The 22,011-nt window shown below is 37.9% G+C and overlaps 1 protein-coding gene across 7 annotated transcripts in view; it reads right to left on the reverse strand.

Annotated features, from left to right (window-relative positions):
* Positions 1–22,011, reverse strand: part of LOC124297546 (kalirin) — a 46,542-nt gene that overhangs the window by 21,125 nt on the left and 3,406 nt on the right. For 5 of the 7 annotated variants that reach the window (XM_046748690.1, XM_046748692.1, XM_046748689.1 and 2 more), the window contains exons 5-20: positions 21,282–21,940; positions 20,505–20,615; positions 18,687–18,865; positions 18,000–18,147; positions 17,718–17,909; positions 17,424–17,627; positions 16,987–17,271; positions 16,575–16,901; positions 15,862–16,273; positions 15,506–15,744; positions 15,117–15,418; positions 14,755–15,001; positions 14,474–14,665; positions 14,092–14,355; positions 13,619–13,975; positions 4,820–5,120 (exon numbers count right to left, since the gene is read on the reverse strand). In XM_046748690.1, coding sequence (XP_046604646.1) covers positions 4,820–5,120; positions 13,619–13,975; positions 14,092–14,355; positions 14,474–14,665; positions 14,755–15,001; positions 15,117–15,418; positions 15,506–15,744; positions 15,862–16,273; positions 16,575–16,901; positions 16,987–17,271; positions 17,424–17,627; positions 17,718–17,909; positions 18,000–18,147; positions 18,687–18,865; positions 20,505–20,615; positions 21,282–21,940 — 4,419 coding nt within the window. Of the gene's footprint in view, positions 1–4,819; positions 5,121–13,618; positions 13,976–14,091; positions 14,356–14,473; positions 14,666–14,754; positions 15,002–15,116; positions 15,419–15,505; positions 15,745–15,861; positions 16,274–16,574; positions 16,902–16,986; positions 17,272–17,423; positions 17,628–17,717; positions 17,910–17,999; positions 18,148–18,686; positions 18,866–19,726; positions 19,823–20,504; positions 20,616–21,281; positions 21,941–22,011 lie in introns of all 7 variants that reach the window. The other 2 variants (XM_046748691.1, XM_046748693.1) reach the window with 2 other exon arrangements.

Genomic DNA, 22,011 nt, shown 5'->3' on the forward strand with positions numbered 1-22,011 from the left:
TATAAATTCAAGATGGCGGACAAAAAATTAAAATTCGATAGAATCCTGAGAAAAAAAAAACTCTGTCCAGAGGTTTTTGGGGTCACTGATTACGAATCTGAAATCAGATTTTGAAAACTCATTACGGCGGATTCAATCAGCGATCCCGAAAACTCCTGCATAGAGTTTTTTGACCTTATTCGATCAAATTTGAAATTTTCGTCCACCATATTGGATCCACCATCTCGAATTATCAAAGCTGATTTCGGATTCGTAACCAACCACCCCGAAGACCATAAACCACTATCTTGTAATAAAACCTGACTCAGCACAACAATGTGTGACTCAGAGGGTTAATCCTTGGCAAATAAATAAAACTGAAAACACTGAAATTATGAACCAAAGCTCAGACACCCAAACGTCAAAGTTCAAGTCGTTAAAAGTCTATTAGATTCGTTCCGATATTATTCGCAATACTATATTTTAGACGGATTTATTTCATGTTTTCATTATTTATTTATTTTTTTTTTCTTCAACACATCATTAGTTAATTTCACACATTGCCATTTGCCGATCGTATGAATAAATGTCGGTAAAGAAAAGCCTAAATTTTTTTCCCCGAATCAACGTCCTCGACGTTAGTCCAGTTTCGTCCTTTGCGACGATCCATTTCGCGGATTATCTGATACAGGATGAAATGTCCTGTTTCAACAAACCCAATTGAGGATAAAGGCGGACGGGCGCCTGATCGCCTCGGCCATCACGCAGCTCTGCGATATCAATCATCGATCCGTTCTTTATCATTCCGCGTCAATCAGGGACACGAGTTACTTATTAGGAAAACAGTCGCTTGTACCGCGAGGCGTGATTTTCAATTTCGTTACGACCTATTTTTTCTTTCGCCAACTTCGTGCCGAAATTCAACAAAGATTCAGCTGAAAACGATCGTTGCTTTAAATTTATTTTTATTGTTCCGTATTTAAAAATCCAACTATATTATCCTTTGTCAACAATCACTCTTCGTAACCATAATTCTAATCCGATGTATAATAATAAATATGATGAAAATTTTCGAGAATTTGAACATTTTCCTCTTGACTCATGCGGTGAACTAGTTTCACGGTATAATTGTAAATAAAAGAATTTTTCCCGCTATTTTAATGAGTAATGAGAAAATAAATGTGGAAAAGTTTTTGGCAATTGCAACGCGAAATCAGTTTCTTCGGTTTGCTCTACTTTTTTAGTTAAACAAAGCTTGAACATCAATTTATCGTTGCACAAGCGTTAAATTTTTGTTAAAAAATGAGAAAGATTAGTAACGGATACTAGACTTTCCGTTAACAGCTATAAAACTAATTTTCATTTTCTACCTAGAACTATATTTTTCGATTGTGGTAAAAAATGAAAATAGTTAAGGACCGAGCGATAACCGGAACTAAAAATTTTTCTCAGTTTAGCTTGGGAAATACACCGGCGCAAAGATTTTACAAGCTTGCATAGAAAACGCGGATTTATTCGAACAATCGAAGAGGTGAAAAGAGACTTTCAAGAAATTCGACAACTTATTTTTCTTTTTTTATATATGAGTCGCCACGTCGCGGAGTTCAACAATTTTCGATTTGATCCATTAACAACTTTATAGCGTTCCGAGTTTTAATCGATCCCCCGCACTTTTGTAATCGAAAATATAAATTCCGTAACACCGTTTAATAATATCTGATTGCGAGATGCTCTGTAACGAGTATCTACAATAAGAGATATCGCAAATAGGCTATCTTGTCTTCGTTTCTGTTTGCAATACGTATCATTGTGTCAAACGCATTTGCCAACCAGACGCTGCGACGAGACTCTTAATTTTTCTCTCAACGATGTTCATACCACCGGTATATTCATGAATTTATACAATCACTCAAGATATCGAATCGATACGTAGTTACGCACGTTGTACGTATAATAAGCGAGTATACCACAGGAAAAGTACCGATTGATAAATCGCAACGAATAAAAAGTGATGTAAAATTTATGTATTTATTACAAGACAAATTTATTCTAGTTTCTTTTCTTTAAATTTCTTTTACCCGATGATTGCTTAACTCAAACACAAGTTGAGGTGATGGATTACGAAAAGAAAAGGAGAAAAAACATCGAAATATGAGTATCGGTTATTTTTTTTCGCATGTAAGATCGTAAACATATTGCACCGATAAAAAATAGAATTGGTATCGAGAAAATTGAATCTATATTCCATTAACTACAGAATCAGGCATATATTCGTTGCTGCAGTTCGGCGATAAGTTTGTTAAAAATTAATTGAACCGCGGTTCGGATTCACCGAGCAGTGTTCATACAATTTAGTTCTGCAATTATTTCTCTCTCTCTCTCTCTCTCTCTTCATACATATACATATATAGATTTGCTGATGAAAAATTGAACGAAATCATCCAAGTCCATATGTCGCTTAAGGGGGGAAACCAGTTTAGACCGATCGAAAAATCGTCTTTCTTTTATTTTATTGCATGAACCGTTAGTACAACTATTCAAGAATGTGTGGTCAAAATTTCAAAGCAAAATTCCCATTAGTTCGAATACAATGAGCACTTAAGTGACCGCCCGTCGGTTCTGTGAAGAAGCGCACAGTAATTATAACGGAGCGGTCGCCCAGGCCCTTCTTTTCCAGCTACCTGCCTCAAAATACCGCTATGCTATTGAATAATAGAAAGAGGGATTGCTATATGGTGCTGGAATAGTTGATTAACCGGTGAGCATTTTCTATAATTAATTACTGCCTTGAATTTCTCGTTTTCGCTACATTTTATTTCAAACGCGTTTTTCTCGAAACGACTTTTTTTCGATTTGCGTACATTCTAGCTCAAAAAGTTATTGATCAATCGTTCTGAAATTTGGTGTAGATATTCTTTATTCAATTCCACGTGACATGAACCAAATTCGGGGATTATATTGTTATTAAAAATATATGTTTTGATGCAAGAAAGATGAAAAAATATAGTATAAAAACATGACATTGTGTTCAAACACCTCAAAAACATGCAATTTTCAATTTGTTTGATCAAAATTAGGTTCATATTCTTAGAAAATATGTTTTTAATGAAAAAAAAAATCCTGATGATTACAGATAAAAATTGCGACGTCAGGGATGTACGCCAGCCAAATGCTCGGATGGAAATCGCCCATGGACTGCACGCGGTAACTCCACTATTTCCGGCGGAAATCGTTTGAAAAATTTTTTAAAGTGTACTTGAAAACATAAATAAAATATCCTCCAAGTTTAAACAATTTGTGATTATTCCCTCCTGGTTAAAAAAAAATCATGAAAAACAGCAAAATTTCGACCTCATAAACCGGTTTCCCCCCTTAATATACATAAAAAAAAATATGCATCGACAAGTTAGCTTAAATATTTTATCAAATTCTTACGAATATACCCTTCATGATATATTTTTTTTCATATCTTCTCCGCGTTACTTGAAAGGTTTGTCAAAAGAAAAACGAAAAATTCGCAGTTGCTATTCGGACGCTAAACTGCAATGAAACACAAAGTATACCGCAAAATTAAAAGAAGAATCAAATAAACAGTAAATGACGATAGCTCGTGCGGACGATAAAAACAAAGCAGTTAAATTGAATGGAAATAAAGTACGAAAGGCGAAGTCCGAAATACAACGAAGCTTAACTTCCGGTGCGCAAAATTAGGAGGACGTTTAAACGTCGAGTCTGGTGGACGGAATGACTGTAAAACGAATGACAAATTTTCGCCAATATCTAAATTCCTTGGAAAACGGCAATACATGTTGCATAAGTGATAACAAAATGAAAATCCAACTCGATACGTTTTCTTACAAAGAGTGCGGAATGTTTTTCCTAAAATTTTTAATTTTCGTTTATTTTTATTATTTTTATTTTATATTAATTTAAAGACTTGGCAAAACGACACCAAAGATTAATGTAGTTAAAAAGGTTTAAAATTATTAAAAAGATTTTTTAAAGATTCCACATTGGACGTCGCAGGGTTTATGAAAAACATTTCACGTGATTTAGATTTTGCTTTTTTTTTTAAGACACATCCCTCCAGAAAATTTTTTACAGACTCTCAGGTGATTTCAGGATATTCCAGGGATGATAAATTCTTGACGATTTAAGTTCGCAGGTTCGTTGACGAAAACTCGATAAATTTCATCAATTTCATTACGATCAACAATTTGTTGCGTAGCTGTAACCGATTTTTTTTCCAATTTCCAGCAGTTGATTCGACATTGCTCTTCATTTGTTGATCGCGATCGGTATACCGGTTCAATGTTGTAAAATTAAATGTTACGATGAAGAAGAAAGAAGAAACAAAAAAAAAAATAAATAATAATAAAAATAAGTCTTTCAGCAATTTCGTAGAAAATAGTCTTCCGAATAAAATAACCCATGCATCGTATACTGTGAAATCGAACGATCAAACTAAATATAATGGAACGAATCACAGATATCTAACAATAAGTTTTTATTTATAATTACCAGATTGAAGTTATCAACGTTAATGTAACGAAATATCGAGACTATAATGATTGTTTTGAAAATTTATAACGACTTTGAAGCAGTTTAATTTCTAAAATCTGAATAAAATTTCCTTTTTTAAAAATAGATTACTGAAAATTTTTCCAACTATTTTCTATCAATCGTTGAAAGAGACCTTCGCAGCTTAATAAAAACATAATAATCCAACGATTGGGAAACGTTGACAACCTATAAGTCTGAATAAAATTGACGATGTTAAAAAAAAAAAAACATCGACCTTCGCCTGAATTTGGATAAAAGTAATCGATTTTTGACTCACCGGTGTCTTCGGCGTTGACGGATTGTTGAGCAACGGGTATCGTCGATTGTGACGGAGCCTTCCTGGACGGTGAAGTTTTGCAGGCTGTTGTAGGCGGCTGCTTGAGAACGGCGGTTGGAACGAGACCCTCGAGAGGAGGATTATCGGATTGTCCAGGTGCGACAGAGAGTCTAACAAGAGTCCATTCCCCGGTACCGTTTTCGAGAACCTCGACTTGCTGCCCCTTGGAAACGGTCAATTCCCTCGATCCCGGTGCTGCCGAATGATCAGCGACCACCCATGTCATTTCCGCGACTCCGGTCTGGGAGGAAGAGAAAAATTGATAGCGTGAGATGGATACGGAAGTACGGAGGTTTGAAAAGAAATGAAGAAAAAAAAAAACAACTGGAAACAAATAACAATTTATCGTTCAATCTATAGGTATGTAAAAAATGGCCTACGGGATGCAATCGCATTATGTGCTGTTTTTTTTTTTTTTTTTTCTAAAGGAAGAAATTCGGTCAGAGTAAAGAATCAACCGTATAATAACGGAGATAAGTCGAAGCTTGACGATTTGACCAATTTTCATTTATATACACGGTATACTATGTAAAAGGTTTTGAAACATTTTCGATAAACCGAGGTGCAAAAAAAAAAAAAAAAAAAAAAAAAAAAACAACGATCGAATTTTAATTCCCATAACTTTTGACGTTTCTCAAAAGCGTTGGTTCGAAAATAGCAAAACTTTCAAAATTTCTCCCACAACGACAGCGCGATTAACCTCAACTTTGTTTTTCGTTTTTATTTTTTCTTTTTTTTTCCTTTCCACCATTTTCCAATGTATGGAACGCGATGATATGAACACGGAGATAAGGTGGAAAAAACTGGCATAAATTCTGAAACAATCGAGACTTCGTTGCATCGTTTATGATAGTCGATGAAACCCGTAGATTGATACGTAAAAATCAGACAATGGACTTGATCCCGAGAAAATTTATACCCACGACACCGACGTAAATACGCACGCAGGCACGAATGATGTGTGCGTAAGTGTGTCTCGGTGTTTGTGTGCGAGTGCGTGTGTGTGTGTGTGTGTACATCTGCGGTGTTTCCTTGATTGAAACGATCTTAAGATCTAAAAATAAAGTAATACGGTATACAAACACGGATCGGAAATAGAAATAGAAATAGTCGTAAGTATAAAAATATATCTATAAATATATGCATACATATAAATATATATACACACACATATATATATATAATTTCTGTATCCTGAAATAATACTGTATCATTACATTCAGACCGATGCATCGAGATCCAGCTTGAAGTCATCCAGATGAACTTGCCCGAGGTTTAGTAAGTTATATAATTAGAGTAAAAAAAATTAGCATGAATTGACGTCAGATTTAGGGGGGGGGGGGCGGTAATTTCGCATTTGAAAAGTTCCTTCTTTGGGTGGTAAAACTTAAAATAAAATACTCAATTTTTCTAGTTACCGTAACGAAGTGTCGGTGTAATTTGAATTTTCGAAATCTTGCATTTCGTAACTTTGAGCCGTCGACTTTCCGGCCATTCGAAACTGCATCGTTTCATCGCAGTTCGATTTCTTTACTTCAAATTTCGCCACCGAACAATTCGGAATTAGGCGCTTTCGTGACGTTTCAAGTTCGGAATGAAAATTGATCGAGAGGCAGACAGGTCGGTTTTTCCTTGCAACTTATCCGAGCCGCCTAATGTTTATTGAGGTTTTGACAACCGCGAGCGGCCTCCGATTATACGTAATACGAGCGACATCGGCGGTATCGGTAAAACGTGTTAGTCGCTCGACGAACCGTGAATTCAAAGGGTTGAAACCTTCCGCCTCCATTCGCCCAGTGTCGTCGCTGCTTCTGCCGTTGATACCAGTTTCTGACAGCTTTTCCCCTGACAATTTATCGACCCCGAACGACCATCGACAATGTGTTCATGGTCCCACGGATTTCACCCCGCAGCTTACGCGACTTATTTTTATATTTTTTACACGTAAACGAATAGATTACTGGTTGCAAAAATATTTTCTTAGATAAAACTGACTCTAACGCGTCGTTCGTAAATTTTGCGAAACTTTCGCATAAATTGACCTGTCATTTAATCATGCATATAATTAAATGCAGTTTTTTTTTAAATTTTCTAGTTTCCGTATTTTCCCGCAAATTCCTTTAAATCTTAGTTCATCTACCATACACTGAGAAAAATTTCATTTGTTTACAGTAACTAGAAAAATTCAATAAAACAGATATCCTTGAAAAAGGTGTTTGAATATTGTTGGAATTACGAAAAACAAGGTACGCGTAACCATTTTACGCTATCGTCGATCCTTTTTTGGTTATTGCAACGCAAAATCAGTTTCTGAAGTTTACTCTACTTTTTTTTAGACAAACAAGGCTTCAACGTCAATTTATTCTTGCACGAGCGTTAAATTTTAGCAACAGTTGCAAAAAAATACAGCAACAGCGATCGTAATGATAAAGAATAGTAACGGATACTAGACTTTCCGGCAGCAGCTGGAAAACTAATTTTCATATTCTACGTAGAACTATATTTTTCGATTGTGGCAAAAAATGAAAATAGTTAAGGACCGAGCGGTAACCGGAACTTGAAATTTCTCTCAGTGTACAATTCGATTCAATTAATACAGTCCTAAAAATTTATACCTTGTCTTTTAAATGGATAAAAACAAAGAAGATAATTAAATAACGATCGTCATTCGTCAGGCTAAGTACATTCTCGTAAAATAATTTCGTCTTAATTTCTTCATTGTGAAAATCATCGTATATAGTATGTATATATATGTATATATATTATACGGTCCCTCAAACACAATTAGCAAGATCCTCGGCGCTTTGATAATTGTGATATAAAGTACGAGAGGCACCGACGTTAGTTATATTCGCAAGGGGATGACGTATTCGTAAATTCGTGTACTAGGCAGGGCGGAGAACGTGATAAGAGAGCGAGAGAATTAGAGAATTAGAGAACGAGAGAATGAGAGAATGAAAAGGGAGGGAGAGGAGAGAGATGGACAGGAGTCGACGCAGAAAGCGGAATTTCATTAACTCCGACCAGTGGGTGGGGGGGGGGGGGGGGGGGGGGGGGGTTGAAACGTATAAATTCCGATTAAGTTTATACACCGAGGTGCGCGTTTACGTTTAATTCGGATACCAGCCGAGAGCCGTGCGTGAGAGAGCCAAGCTGCTGCACCGTAGGTGAAAAATTAGCGAAAAATAACTGTCTCGCTGTCCACTGCAGACCTGCCTGCAACAGATCCGAGTGGTAACATCGGACGTTTTTTTTTATTTTCGGTAACAATTTCGTTACGTCATTCCTACCACGCGTACAAAACGGATATGTAGAGAAAGAGAGAGAGAGAGAGAGAGTGAGAGAGAGAGAGAGAAGAAAAAGAATGAAAAAATAACCTAGACGCTAAAAAAAATATATCACCGTTCCCTTTTACTTCCCGAACATTGTAAAGAACGTAGGTTTTTTGCCAACGTGTTATTAATAATAATACGAAAATTATGTAAGCCTGTACACCTAATAATACGTGTTTCAATTTCAGTTGAAAACTGATTTTGTATTCGGTTTTGTTTTTTTTTTCCCCCCTTTTCTTCATCCGTATTACAACATTACAACGCATCGCGCGCGTAATTGCGAACAATATCTGCATCGATGAGTTTGTATACAGTGAAAATTGTAATGTATGTCCCTGTGCAGCTTAAAAACTGTACACATATAAACCTAGGATAGGTATATAAACGTTAGTTTGAAACTAAAGTAAACCGAGAGATATTTATAGTCAACGGTTTACGGTTTGATTATTCCAAACTCATACCATACATACGTCTGTTTTACACACATATATACATGTTATACGCACGAAATGACATTGCAGGAACAATCCCCCCGCTCCCCCGTTATAAATATTTTTACGTGTTTAAAAAAATTCTCTCAACCCTTGCAGATTATTACTATTAATATTATAATTATTTTCTTTTTTTTGTCATTTTTTATCTTTCTTTCAAACGTATGCTCCACCGGTTATGTCGGACGTGTTATATTACATCGTATTATATAATAGTATACATGCACGCGTAAATTTTTAATCTCTGCGATTGATGGTATGTACCCAACGTTTTACAGATAGATATTAGCCAGGTAAGCAGCGTTAATGACTCGAACGTAACAGGTATGTATAAAAACGCAGCGCATATGGATACGCGTGTTAAAACTGTGTATATATGTATCAAGCCATAAGGCGCACGTCGACGTCTGACATCTGTCATCTGTCAAACTAGTGACGGCACACCTACACGCGATATTACGAAGGTATAGGTAAACGGACGTATTATTAATACGTGTTAACAGAGAAGAAACTACGATTTTTCCAATGGCAAAATTAGTGGCAAATGCACTGATTGTGAGAAAAATTTCATTTGTTACAGTGACTAGAAAAATTGAGTAACAACGGTATCGTTGAAAAAACTGTTTCAATATTGTTGGAATTGCGAAAAACGAGGTACGCCTAACCAGTTTGCGCTGTTGTCGATCCTTTTTTGGTTATTGAAACGGAAAATCAGTTTCCGAGGTTTACTCTAATTTTTTAGTTAAACGAGACTTTAACGTCAATTTATCGGTGCACGAGCGTTAAATTTTCGCTACAGTTGCAAGAAAATATAGCAACAGCGATCGTGATGATAAAGAATAGTAACGGATTCTAGACTTTCCGGTAACAGCTAGAAAACTAATTTTCATTTTCTACCTAGAAGTATATTTTTCGATTGTGATAAAAAAATGAAAATAGTTAAGGACTGAGCGGTAACTGGAACTAAAAATTTCTCTCAGCGTGGCACTGGAAAAGTTAAAACATTACAATATCGTTTTGTATGATTTGAATTTAAAAATTGAATATTGTTCCATCTCTCTCCCTCTCCCTCTCCCTCTCCCTCTCTCTCTCTCTCTGTACAGCGATACGGTTTTAGATTAATTGCGCATAACTTGTACAAACATAGAGAATTTCATACACATCGTTATAACTATTGCATTCTAAACTCAGAGTCGTATACTATCTATTTCGAAAGAAACTCAGCTGCATGGACATTTGTATACGTGCAACGCGGTTTATTTATACTTCCGTAAAAGGCGACAGTAGTCGGTGCATTTCTCACGATTATACACTTATAAATCACGTATTTAAACATTGCTGTGATATCACAAATTCAAACACAAACGAACTTCGGATCCGTGAAAATAATTGTAGGATGACGGATTTGTTTTATTTCATTTGTTTTATTTATATTCAATTTTCAAAATAATAATAATAATAATAATAATATTCATTTCATACGGTAAATTGAGAAGTTTCAATTTTTTTTCAGATAATGCGATAGAAAAATGACAGTGTAATTATTATTAAGTGTGCAATTAATCGTTGCAACATGCAACAGGGTTTACGGACGTTTTATCAGTCTTGTTTCAGATATATATATATGTGTGTGTATATATATATACATATAAATATATACAAAGCTTGATCGAGGAGATCCCCCCGTATCGCGCGACAAGGTCGAGATGATCCGCCGCATCTGCGACCCGGTGTCCCCTTTCCTTACCAAGTTCACCCTTCGCCGACGAAGGTCAAACGCATCCGCGTTAAGCCATCCGTAGTGCGAATTTGTGCGAAACAAATAATAAAATGTAATTCGTAAAAACAATTGAATCAAACTCGTTCCTTCTAGTTATTCGAAAAAAAAAAACAAAAAAAAAAAGGAAAGTAAGACGAAACTTTCTTTCTTTCTTTCCGGAAAAAATTTTGGAAAAACCAACGAAAGATTCCTGGTACGCATAACATTTTCACAATGGTCGCAATATTCGAGGACTTGGGTAGGAATTTTTGGGGTATCAAAAAAAATTAGATAGCGAAATAGCGCAAAGAGAAAAAAGAAAGGCGTGTGTGTGTGCTTGTGGACTTCTGTCTCTCTACCTGGGAAAGGGAAGGTTGCCGTCGAAGAAGTCTTGCCTGAAAGGAACCGGGTGTATCGATGGTGTGTTGCCTTGCAAGAGCGGGGTGCGGCGGAGCAACGGAACCCTGACGAAACCATGGTAGAGATATTTTCCGTCTGGCCTTTTGGGCGATGGAAGAAGTCTTGCTGGTCGAGGACGAAGACATGACAGGTTAATATCACCACCGCCGTTTTTACCACTCAACCAACAAACAAAAACACCGGGTTTTCGCAGACCCGAAATAATCCCCGATCGCGAGTCAACTCGACTCTGATTTAAAATTCATCGGTTATACCGGTGAGCGTAAAAAACGACCTGAACGAGCCGGCGCACCTCGAGCACCCGTCAGGACAACGACGAGGAGGTGAATCCCTTATCATCATCGTCACCGAGATCATCTCCTGCATTTCAGATTTGAGAAAAAGTGTCCGCGTCTCGCTCGATTGACGGAAAAAAAAGAAGATGCAAATGACAAATCGACTCTACGATTGCCGTCAGCGATTCGAGCTAGGGCAATTTGGACTTTCCTTCGTTGACCGTGATCTTCCTAGTTTTTTTTTTCTGTACCTTCGACTCACCGTACCCGTAAGTATCTCTGACAAATGTTCAACGTTACGTTAAAATAAACGTTTAATAATTACGGTAATTGAATTGGCATCGTTGGACCGCAATGTGCGTATGAGAATGGAGTTGATTATTATCTGTATATACATATATACATATGTTAAGATAAACCAGCGCACATATGTAAGACGGGGAGCGGATCGGTCGCTCCGGAGGTTCCGAGAGTCGCGGTGACACTGATCGGTCGGTCCCTGAAAGGTTCCTCGACGTTCTCCGGAGCCGGCGTCGTCGCCCGGGCGGAGGCCTGACGCCGCAGCCTGAGCCACCGCGCATATCACCTAGTGTTAGATATATAGTAACGACGCTTAGCGCCGTCGATGGCGCGGTCACGACGCTGCCGTCGGCGTCGGCGTCGGCGTCAGCGTCGGCTTCGTCGGTCCTGCGGGGAACGCTTGGCTTTACGGTTTTACATACACAGCCGCCCCCTTATCGTCGCCTGTGTAACGGACGGTTGGAGGTTCAGGTTGAGGTAGCACGGGGAAAGAGGCGTTTCGAAAGGATCGATCCGTTAGGTGAAGAACCCCCGCGCAGCTGCCTCCTTCAACGGGGAAAGGGGGGAAGGTAGGGGTGGTTACTTCTACCACTCGTCGGCTGTCTCTTTTCCTATGGCTATATCTCCACTGACGATGATAAAAAAGGATTAAACATGAAGAGAAATTAAAAAAAAAAAAATTACGATAAAAAATATAGATCTACACGGAGAACGCGAAGATGAAGATGAAGATGAAGATGAAGAGGGATTCATCTGCACGTTTCGTGTGGATCTAAGTTATACCTTATTATTCGGTATTGATGATCAGACGGTTCATCGTCAATCATTCAGTACTTTACAATTGCATAACAGATACGATGATGGTGATGGGGAAAAAAATCTGAAAAACTAAAACGAGATTAAGGATCGAGAAAAGCTCCGTCCCATATCCAGCTTCCATGATTTGATATGGATGTTTTGAAATTCTGAGATTAAGTTTGATATATAATAAGCAAATTATCGGATTCGTCATACGATATGCATATACATTTTTCATACGATATCGATTCAATTGATTCTGGTGCGCAGTTTTGTATAACTAAGAAACTTGAGAAATTTACCAAGATGCGAGTCGACCGATCTCGCCTATCGGATTTAACGGAGAAATTTGTGACGATTCACGATTTTCATGAAGACAATATATAGAGTAGTATGCTTAAGGGTGGAATTACTTTTGGGATCAACAGATTTATTCTCCCAGTCTGTTTTTAAGGATCTTTCCGTTTTTCTATTGCGAAAGTAATACGAAATTCCCAATGAGCTGCGCATTGCCAAACGATTGTAAGAGTAATGTGAAAATTTTCAATCTCTGGACGATATTTATTCACTGTGAAAGACTTTCAACGTTTCCAGTTGGTTTAAAGACAATTGGGACGCAAAGAAACGATCATAGAGAATTTTTATCCCTTAAAGAAGTTCACACGAATAACAGTAACCATAATGAATAATAAATAAACAAAGAAAAGTGAAAACGTTGGGAAAAAACTTGAGTTCCTTCGTTTTTCTTACATGTTCCAAACCACAAACCATCGAGAAGGGTCTAGAGATAAGAAAACGAAACCGGATATGCTTATTCGTAAGTGTGAGCATTGTCTGTATATGCCTATAAGCGTATAAAGCTTATCACGCCTGACCTGATCGCATAAATTATAGTGTACGTGTGGAAATTGGCACGACTCACGTGGATCAAAAAATACACGTATAATACAACAGACATAAAATTGTGGAGGTGTCCGTTGGCGAAAAACATTTTCTTTGAAATTTACGATCCTGGTGGATTGCAAAGTATTCCAGGCTCTTGTCTGACGGACAGTGCGAGCTAAATGTTTATTGTAAACACGACTGGCGAGGCTTGTGTATCTAAGAATAATAAGACCACAGTCAGTAGAATTGGGGCTTCGGTTATATTTTACCGTTAATTTATCGCTACCAGCGAAAAAAATATACTTATGCAATACGACATTCTCAACCCAAGGTGTGCAATTTAGAGTATTTTTTTAACACATAATACAACGTCGAACGCGGCGATGTTTATATTTTTTTTTTAAGCGGACTTGCATTTCCTAGTTTACCGCTCGAATCAGATCTAATGAAATTTAGAAAACCGTTGTAGATTCTCTTACCTTGTCGGAGTCCGTCGTATTTGTGGATCCAAATGACGCGAGGGAGTTTCGATCGAGATTTTCAACGCTGTCGTCCAGGGATGCACACTCCTCGAGGTCTCTGCTGGATCGTTGACTGGAACTCTTCTTCGCAGGACTCTTGGGCATGCTCAAACTGAAATACGTCTCCTGAATGACCTCGCGTAGCCTCTTCACCCACAACTGTTTCGCCTCCAAGGAATTGGCCCTCAAAACAACCCGAGTATCGCTGGTCGGCGCCCGTCCTGTCCAAACTGCAAACTTGCACTCGTCACCCTCGATGTGCTCCGTTACTCCCAGCTCGGAAGTCATCAGGCGACTCTTGTAGATGTACTTGACCTGCAGGTTATTTGGAAAACACTATCATAGTAAAATAAAAAAAAGAGGAAAAAAATTGTTTTGACGGTGTAAACTGGATAATCTTTTGACGTCAGCTTCTTCGATTGTTAACTAACCTTTCCAGCTGAATCTTTGACCTCTTTACTGAACAGCAAGTACAATTCAAAAAGGAATATGTGCCGATCTCGACCCTTTCTGATCAGCTGTTTAGGGTCCCAAACTGTGAAAGAGTCCTGAAGCACTACGTCTCCTAGTGTATCTATTCTGACGTCGCAGCCCTCCAGAAGACTCAAATGTAAAGCATCGTTTGCTTTTTTAGGCACGTTTAGCATTACTTCTAAACCATCTTTTATCTCACCCTGACCTTCCTGGCAACAGGCCTGTCAAAATAATAAAAAAAATTTACCGCACCATTCGTACGCATACGCGATTTGTTTCAGCAATAGAAATCGTCGCTTTTGGTAATTGCAAAGTACAAAATATCATTGTGCTCTGTACCTGAAGGTCTTTTAAGAGTAGTTGGTACTTTGTGATCCTTTGAACAGGTTTAATCAGATACGCGGCGATGGGATGTTCGACTCTGTGCTTTCGCTGTAAATCTTCAAACCACGTTCCCCCGTGTGCGACTAGTAGTTGATTGCTTTCTGGCTTGTTTTTACAATATGTAACATACATATCGAATTTTGCAGCCTGGAGAGAGGGTTATCAATTATTAATAACGAGTTAGTGAAATTGGGCATCGAGAAAACAATTAACAAAAAGTGCATGACAAATTTTACCCAGGTAACAAAACAGTGACCAACATCCTCTGGCATAGTTTCATATTTTTCCAATTCACGTAAGAATATATCGCTATGGAATTGGTAAATCTCTTCCATGTTACTGAATATCATTGATTCTCTTCCCTGTAGTCCGGCAGGAACGTTGCCTCGTCCACTTCTCGTTTCCTCAAAGAAGCATCGAATACATGTTTCCAAATCTTTAACATAGGTTCGCTCGGTTTGTAAGAGTTCGGCCATGATGAACCTGGAAATGAAATATATCTAGTTATTGCCAAAATTTAATTTTCCTACAATTTTATGCTGAGTGTAGACTTGCGCGAAAATCATGAATATTTTGCAATCTTTCTCCATTAACTCACTCTTTTCGACGAGCAGATCGTCTCTTCTCTTCATTTAGCTCTTTCAAATCTTTTCCTTTGATTTTTTCTTCCAGAAGAGGATCCGAGTTTCTATCAATTGCCAGATCCTTGTGACCGTCATCAGATTGAATTCCCAGATCTCCCTCGATTTGAGTTTTGTAACAATCCATGCGTAAACTAAAGTCCTTGTAGCGTTGATCCACCTCAGCAACAGATTGCTTAATCGCAGCGGCATGAGCATGTCCTTTTTCAACAAGATTGTCAGCTAGCTGAATAAGCAGTTTAACCCTCTCTCGAGTTTCCTGAATGTAAAACGACGATTTCATATGCTATGATTGAACACACTCCGCAGTGATAATATGTATTTTATAGCCCGGTAAATTTCCAACCTTTGCAGCTCCTTTAAATTCATTGTGTTCCTGCAGTAGCTGTTCATTTTCCGCGCGATTTTTTCCAACATTTGTATGCGTAGCGAGATAGAGTTCTCCAGTTTCCCGAATCCATTCTAGAGCCTGCTTTGCACTGCGTTCGAACAATACATATTGATGGCACTGATCAAGGCGCTTCTTTCGCTGTGTCCAGTGCTCCAGAACTTTATTCTCCTTGCTCAGTAGCTCCTCCAGAATACCTACAATATTATCAAGGATGCGAATATTCAAAGGTAAGAAAAGGTTTTGATTCAACAAATAAAATGGATGAGTAATTTTCATTATTATTTCTGATGAACTGTTTGAATGTCACTAACTTTTAACTTTGCCCTCAGAGCCGGCACTGCTTGTCTGGTAGCTATAAAATTGTAAACTCCGATTGGTGTATTTGAGGAAAGTTTCTGCAGTACGACGGACCAAAGTGCAAGCTTTAAGAAATGCTTCTTTCTGCTCCTGATGTTTGCCAACCAAAGTAGGAACTTGTCCTCCTTTATCCCCGCTAGCACACCAATCTTCGTCTCGTCTATATTCTCTCTCCAGACTGTCAAGGACCGATCGAACTTGTTCGGCTGTTTTGTAAAAGTTTATACTAGCTGTGACGAGCTTGTGTCTTTCCTCGGCGCACGTAACCAGCTGTTGCCATCGTTTCGTTACGTCTTCTGCCACATCTCGTATACTCTTTGGATCATAGTGGTTTGCGCTTACCAATGCATCCGCTCTGTGTTTTACCTGTACATTAAAAAAAAATCAATACAAGTGTAATAAATAATAGTGCTCCTGCTGACAGATCTTGGAGCTCTCCTACCAATTAAAGAACTTCAATAGTCTGTGTAGCTCGGTGTATTGATATATACATATAGTTAAATGAGTACTGAGTATACAAAGACTAGCTGTACTGTCTCTTGTTTGTCAACGAAACATCGAGGTTTGCACGAGTTGTACCGTAGTTGACGCATTCACCGACAATGATGCAATGTAACATTATCGGTACGGGAGAGTATTGTGAAAAAAAAAAAAATATTATTCCTACCTGAACAGCGGATGTATGAGTCTTCTCGATAGCGACTTGGAACTGCTCGTGTTCTAGCCTGAGTTGTTCGGCATCTTGTAGATTTTCCGGTACCCTGAGAGACGCCAGAAGCATAGCTTCTCCGTTGCGAATCCAATTAGCAACATGGGTTGCATCCGCTTGAAGTTGAACAAGCTGAGCCGCCTGCTCTAAACGAACCCGACGCATCTCGGCGAGATCTTCCGCATCCATTTCTCGCTCGTTTAAAAATTCTAAAAGTACTTGAACCCTGGCTGCAGCACTGTGCTGTCCGTCTGCCATGACACATACGCCAGCTTGCTCGAGAACCTGTGAATTTTTTAACGATTGTTGATTAATTCCGAGTAAACGTTGACGAAATGCAGAAAAACACAAGACACTCTACTCCACGTACCTGTGCGAGCTCTTGACCCTGCTGCAAAACTTGAAAAGCGGTATTTTGCATATGCGCAACACCGTCGTTGTGTACGCGCAACAATTGTTCTGGTGAGCCCTCTCGAGGAGGGCCTTGCAACTCTTGGGCCCACATTTCCAGCTGCCCGCTGGCTTCTAGTGCGTCTCTTTCAAAAACTCGCAACCGCAGACAGAGTTCCAATCTCAATTTTCTGGTCGCCCAAAGCTCCTCAAGCTCCTGACGAAGCCCTGATAGACGATCCAGAGCTGCTTCAACTGCAGAAACCTGAACACATATTCACATTCAAATCACTTACAGAGACTTCGTATTAACCTTGAATCTTCTTCAGATTCTTGCAAACTGCCCTCCAAGCTGGCGTTAATAATGACAATGATGTTGATAATAGTAATAACAAATTACAAATAAAAATGACTAACCGATCCCGTTGTGTCTGGGGCGTCAGTAGAATCTCTCAGTTCCTGAAGAAGGGCTTCTCCCTGAGCAATCGTCGAGGCACAAGCTTCGAGACAAGAGGATCTGTGCTGGGCACATTGATCCAATAGCCTTTCCGCTGTTTCAAGACTCTCTGCTACCTCATCTTGCTGGAGTTCTTGTCGCAATTCATCTACCCATCCAGAGAGCTGTAGATAGGTGATAATGAGGAATCGTTAGGTGAGAAATTTTCGAGAGATTTTATATACGAAATCATGTTTCTTCTTCGATACACTCACCTCTTTCTCATGAGTATAAAAAACAACTGCCAAATCAAGTCTACGACGTCTCTGTTCTACCCTGGCTGCAAAACTGCTGACATGCGCCTCTAGTTCCTGAGCTACGGCATAAATTTCATCCGCTGCACATTCTCCAGTGTGTGCAAGTTCCTCGGCTGCTGTTAGTAGCTTGGTGGCATTTGTATAAGTGTTCTGTAAAGGAAATATTTTGTAAGGTCAGATTGCAGTTTTATACACAGCTTCATTCCAACTGCGAATTATTAACAAGCAATCGATCGTTACCTGTGCAACATTTTCAAAGTGTTCGTGACTCTTTTGGTATACTCTAGCTTTTTGCAGATTTCTACCGACTCCTGTATTTTTTCTAATGAAAACTTCACCGTGATTTGTTAGCCAGTCCAAAACCTGCTTCACATCTTCTTGAAATAATCTGCACAACAATAATAGTAACATTAAAATATTAATAATATAAGTGTAAAATATTAATAATATAAGAGAATATTTGAAGAAAATCAGATAGCCACACTAAAATTTTCGAAACAATGTAACTTGAAAAAGTTAGAAAACGGAAGCTAATCAGAACTGTGTACAACTGATAATTACCTACTGTGAAATCATCGAATCATAAGCAATGTAAACGAGATAATTGCGAACAGAGACAAAATACATATTATCAATAAAATAGAATAATCTTCAAGCGATAAAAGGAGTATATAAATTTTCAACAATTTGTAAAGTGATTTATTGGCTACTTTGAATAAAAATTTCAATTATATTTCACGCTTGTGGGAAGAAAGTAAAAAAACACATTCTCATGCATACTTCTTCAAGAGTAAGAAAAAAAATTTGTACACAAATTTTACATAGAGCATTTGTGAATTTTATGAAAAGACTATGACTATGACTAGTGAAAGACAAAGATGAAAGAGAAGATGAAATAATGGCTTGAAATGTGACCAAACACCATACCTCAAAGCAAGACGCTGATGCAACTTGACTTTGCGGGAATGCCATCGAGCCTCCAAAGCTCTATGATGACCAAGGATCTGATGTATGACAGCTAGGACATGAGATGCACCTGCACTGTAATCTTCAGCTGGGTTTCCACTCATACCGCCTCGTCCATCCATAACGTGCCCTTCTTGACTCTACCCAATTTTTAATCTTCATTTTATTCACTCATACAGAACACCGTATTTCATACACAAGTGTGTATAGATTGTCTAATCTCAAAATACATCTTGTGCCAATATAAAACAACACATAAAAACACCCATGCAAAGTTTCAACGAATCTAACAATAACAAACAGTTATTCCAGATTGTTAATTAGATAGATTTTACAACTTATTTGTTGACTAACATTGACAATAGTAATTATTTGTGTACCACTTATACAGAGCTAAGGGTTGGCATGCACATTGAATACAAAGGAGAATAGAAGAAAAGAACATGTTCCACTGTAGGAAAAATTATTTCATGAATCCAAGTCAAGTCACCTTAACCAATTAAAATTTCAATTTTATTAAAAGAGCAAAGAAAAAAAAAAACAGTGATTTCACTCTTGCACTTGGTACAGTATAATAGAAAGGAAAAAACACCACCCTTGAAATAAAACACAATTTATTAAAGAAACAGTGTCAGCCAGTTTATCAACCTAAAAATATGTTAAAAGTGTGAGAATTGGCACTGTATATTTATTAATGGAATATTGCATGTTACACAGTGACTTAAAAACAAAAAAAAATGAGTATCCAAGTGCATTTAATACTCGAATTTCGTGAAAATTCCAATTTTTTCAGGCCTCCAGATTTTGCGTCAATTCCGTTCAGAACTGCAAATTCTCACCACTACTATTGAAAATTAGTGAATAACCATTATCTGCAGAGTTAATAATAGATGATTATAAAATAAGATAAATAACAAGCGAGTAAAAAATTATAGCAAGGTAGGAAACATAAGCAAATGCACACACAAACGTCAAACTAGCAAGCAGACGGACACACATACATGTTTTCTGATGGCGTGGTCAATCCCTTGAGGTTGGTTACAGACTTGAACAAGGTGATCCAGCTGGTAAAGGAGCTTCTTACTGGTACTGTGTACCTAAACAATATCACCATCCATACCCAAATTTTAGTAGATTCAACTTTGGTAAATATTAAACCACCTTTACCTCGGCCACAACCTGTACAGTACATAATTACGCTACAACTGATTTAATTTGTAGTTTATTCTTTTTCTATCAGGGATAAGTTTACTATTGATATATTGAACATCTCACAGCGCTAACGAGCCAAAACCAGTGTCATCTACTCTATTTACATATACGTATAGTAACTTCTTTAAAAAAATGTATGACTCTCTACTATTGAAAGTGAAAAAGAGATTGCGCAGGTTTGACATTCCAGTTGACTGGCGAAATATATATGCAACGGTTATTAGCTCGTCAGAAAAACATTGCTACAGAAACAGGAAGACAGGACATCAAATATGTATTCAGTGGAACATAATGACGAAAATACAAAAATATTTCGAAAGAAATGAGTATTTGAAAAATTCGTAAGCAAAAACGTGATTGAGAACGCGGGTTTATATATTTTATTTTTCGTCATTACGTTCTACCCGAACTGGAATAATTATCCGTGGTAAGGTATAATAATACTGTCCGAGTGTTATTTTGATGCATGGGAAAATTGGATTATTAGGATATATTTCCAATAGCACCGGGATACCAAGCTAGCATTGGACAGCCACCAGCTAGAAACTATAAAAAAATATTTCGTACATAATTGACGTGAAATTCATCCACCCCAGTGCTGCTGGTTGTACTTGCGCTATGGCAAACGTGGAGCATTGAGCCCAGCCCACTCAAAAGCGCTTGATACGCGTTGTATACCTGTTAAATATGACAATGACTTACCAAACAGACGTTGCGGTCTATTTGAATTAAAATTTACACAATAACTTTAAAATAACAATGGTAAAAAAGAAAGTTGAAATAAAACATAGTAAGAAAAAATATGCGCCATGCAATCCGTTATGCCATTTGTTTACTTTGTACTGCATTTTGGTTAAGATTACTTAAATGATCTTGATTTAAACCATCGTAACGTAAATAAACATAATGCTATTTATGCTATATCTTGTCAAACCACCAAAGCACCTAATCCTGATCATGAACCATTGAATATAACTGAACATACATCTGCCCAGATTTTGATTTTTTGCGATCAAATTTAGAAAAATGTACAAGCAATGGTTATAAAAATATAGGTGAATACAAAAGAGAGGATCATTAAAACAGCAGTGAGCTAGTTATTTGCAAGCCAATGTCAATGAAAATATAAAAACCTTTAAATTTTGATGATTGCATCATAAGATTAAAATTATGGAACAATAATGTGTTGCTCAGTAATTACCTCACTAATAGTTTTCATTTCAGCCATTCACCATAAATAATCATTCGAATTAATGATATTACCCAAAACAAGAATAAGTTTCATACAATTCTGTAAACCACTGTAGTAAATTACAGAATTGCAGTGAAAAATTTTAAACTCACCTCGGTGTAAGCTTGACACATAGCTTCGTAGAGAGTTTGATGCTGTCTGATGTGAGATTCAAGAACTGCAATTTCACTGGGTAAATTTGTTGCATCGCATGCTTGACTCCATCCGGCAACGCTATCTACGTATTGCTCTGCCTTGTGATGAAAGACAACGCTCAAACCAAGAACTGCGGTACGCTCGTCAAGTCCTGCCGCAAATTCTTTCCAAGCTCTGTCCAGTCTTCCAGCAACGGCGCGAACGTGACCAGCCGCGTAATGTTGAGTTTCTAGAAGTCTACCAGCCATCGTTAATATTCTATTAATATTAACGTAAACGTTCATCGAACTCATGGTATCGTGCTTGTGATTTTCTTGCAATGTTTTAGCTGCTTGATAAGATCTACCAATCTCCACGTAATTTTTGAGAAATTCTTCCCTGTTGTGGCATATCCAATCAAACATTTTCTCGCAATCTTGCTCGAACAAGCGAAGTTGGAAGCACTGGTCTAATTTCATCTTCTTTATGTGCCAAAGTTGCAGAAGATGTTGCTGCGCTGCGTGAACGGAATCCAAATGCTGGATAACCAGTGCAGCCAGGGCCCGGCCATCGGGATCTGCTCCACCAGTGGCTCCAGCCTCAATACTGCCGCCTTCTCCGCCTGTTCCGCTCATTCCTAGACACCAATAATTGACCAAAGGATCTAAATAAACTGTACTGCTACTTTTGAATGAATTTCATCACTTA

Source organism: Neodiprion virginianus, chromosome 2, assembly GCF_021901495.1.
Source record: "Neodiprion virginianus isolate iyNeoVirg1 chromosome 2, iyNeoVirg1.1, whole genome shotgun sequence".
NCBI classification, from domain to species: Eukaryota; Metazoa; Arthropoda; class Insecta; order Hymenoptera; family Diprionidae; genus Neodiprion; species Neodiprion virginianus.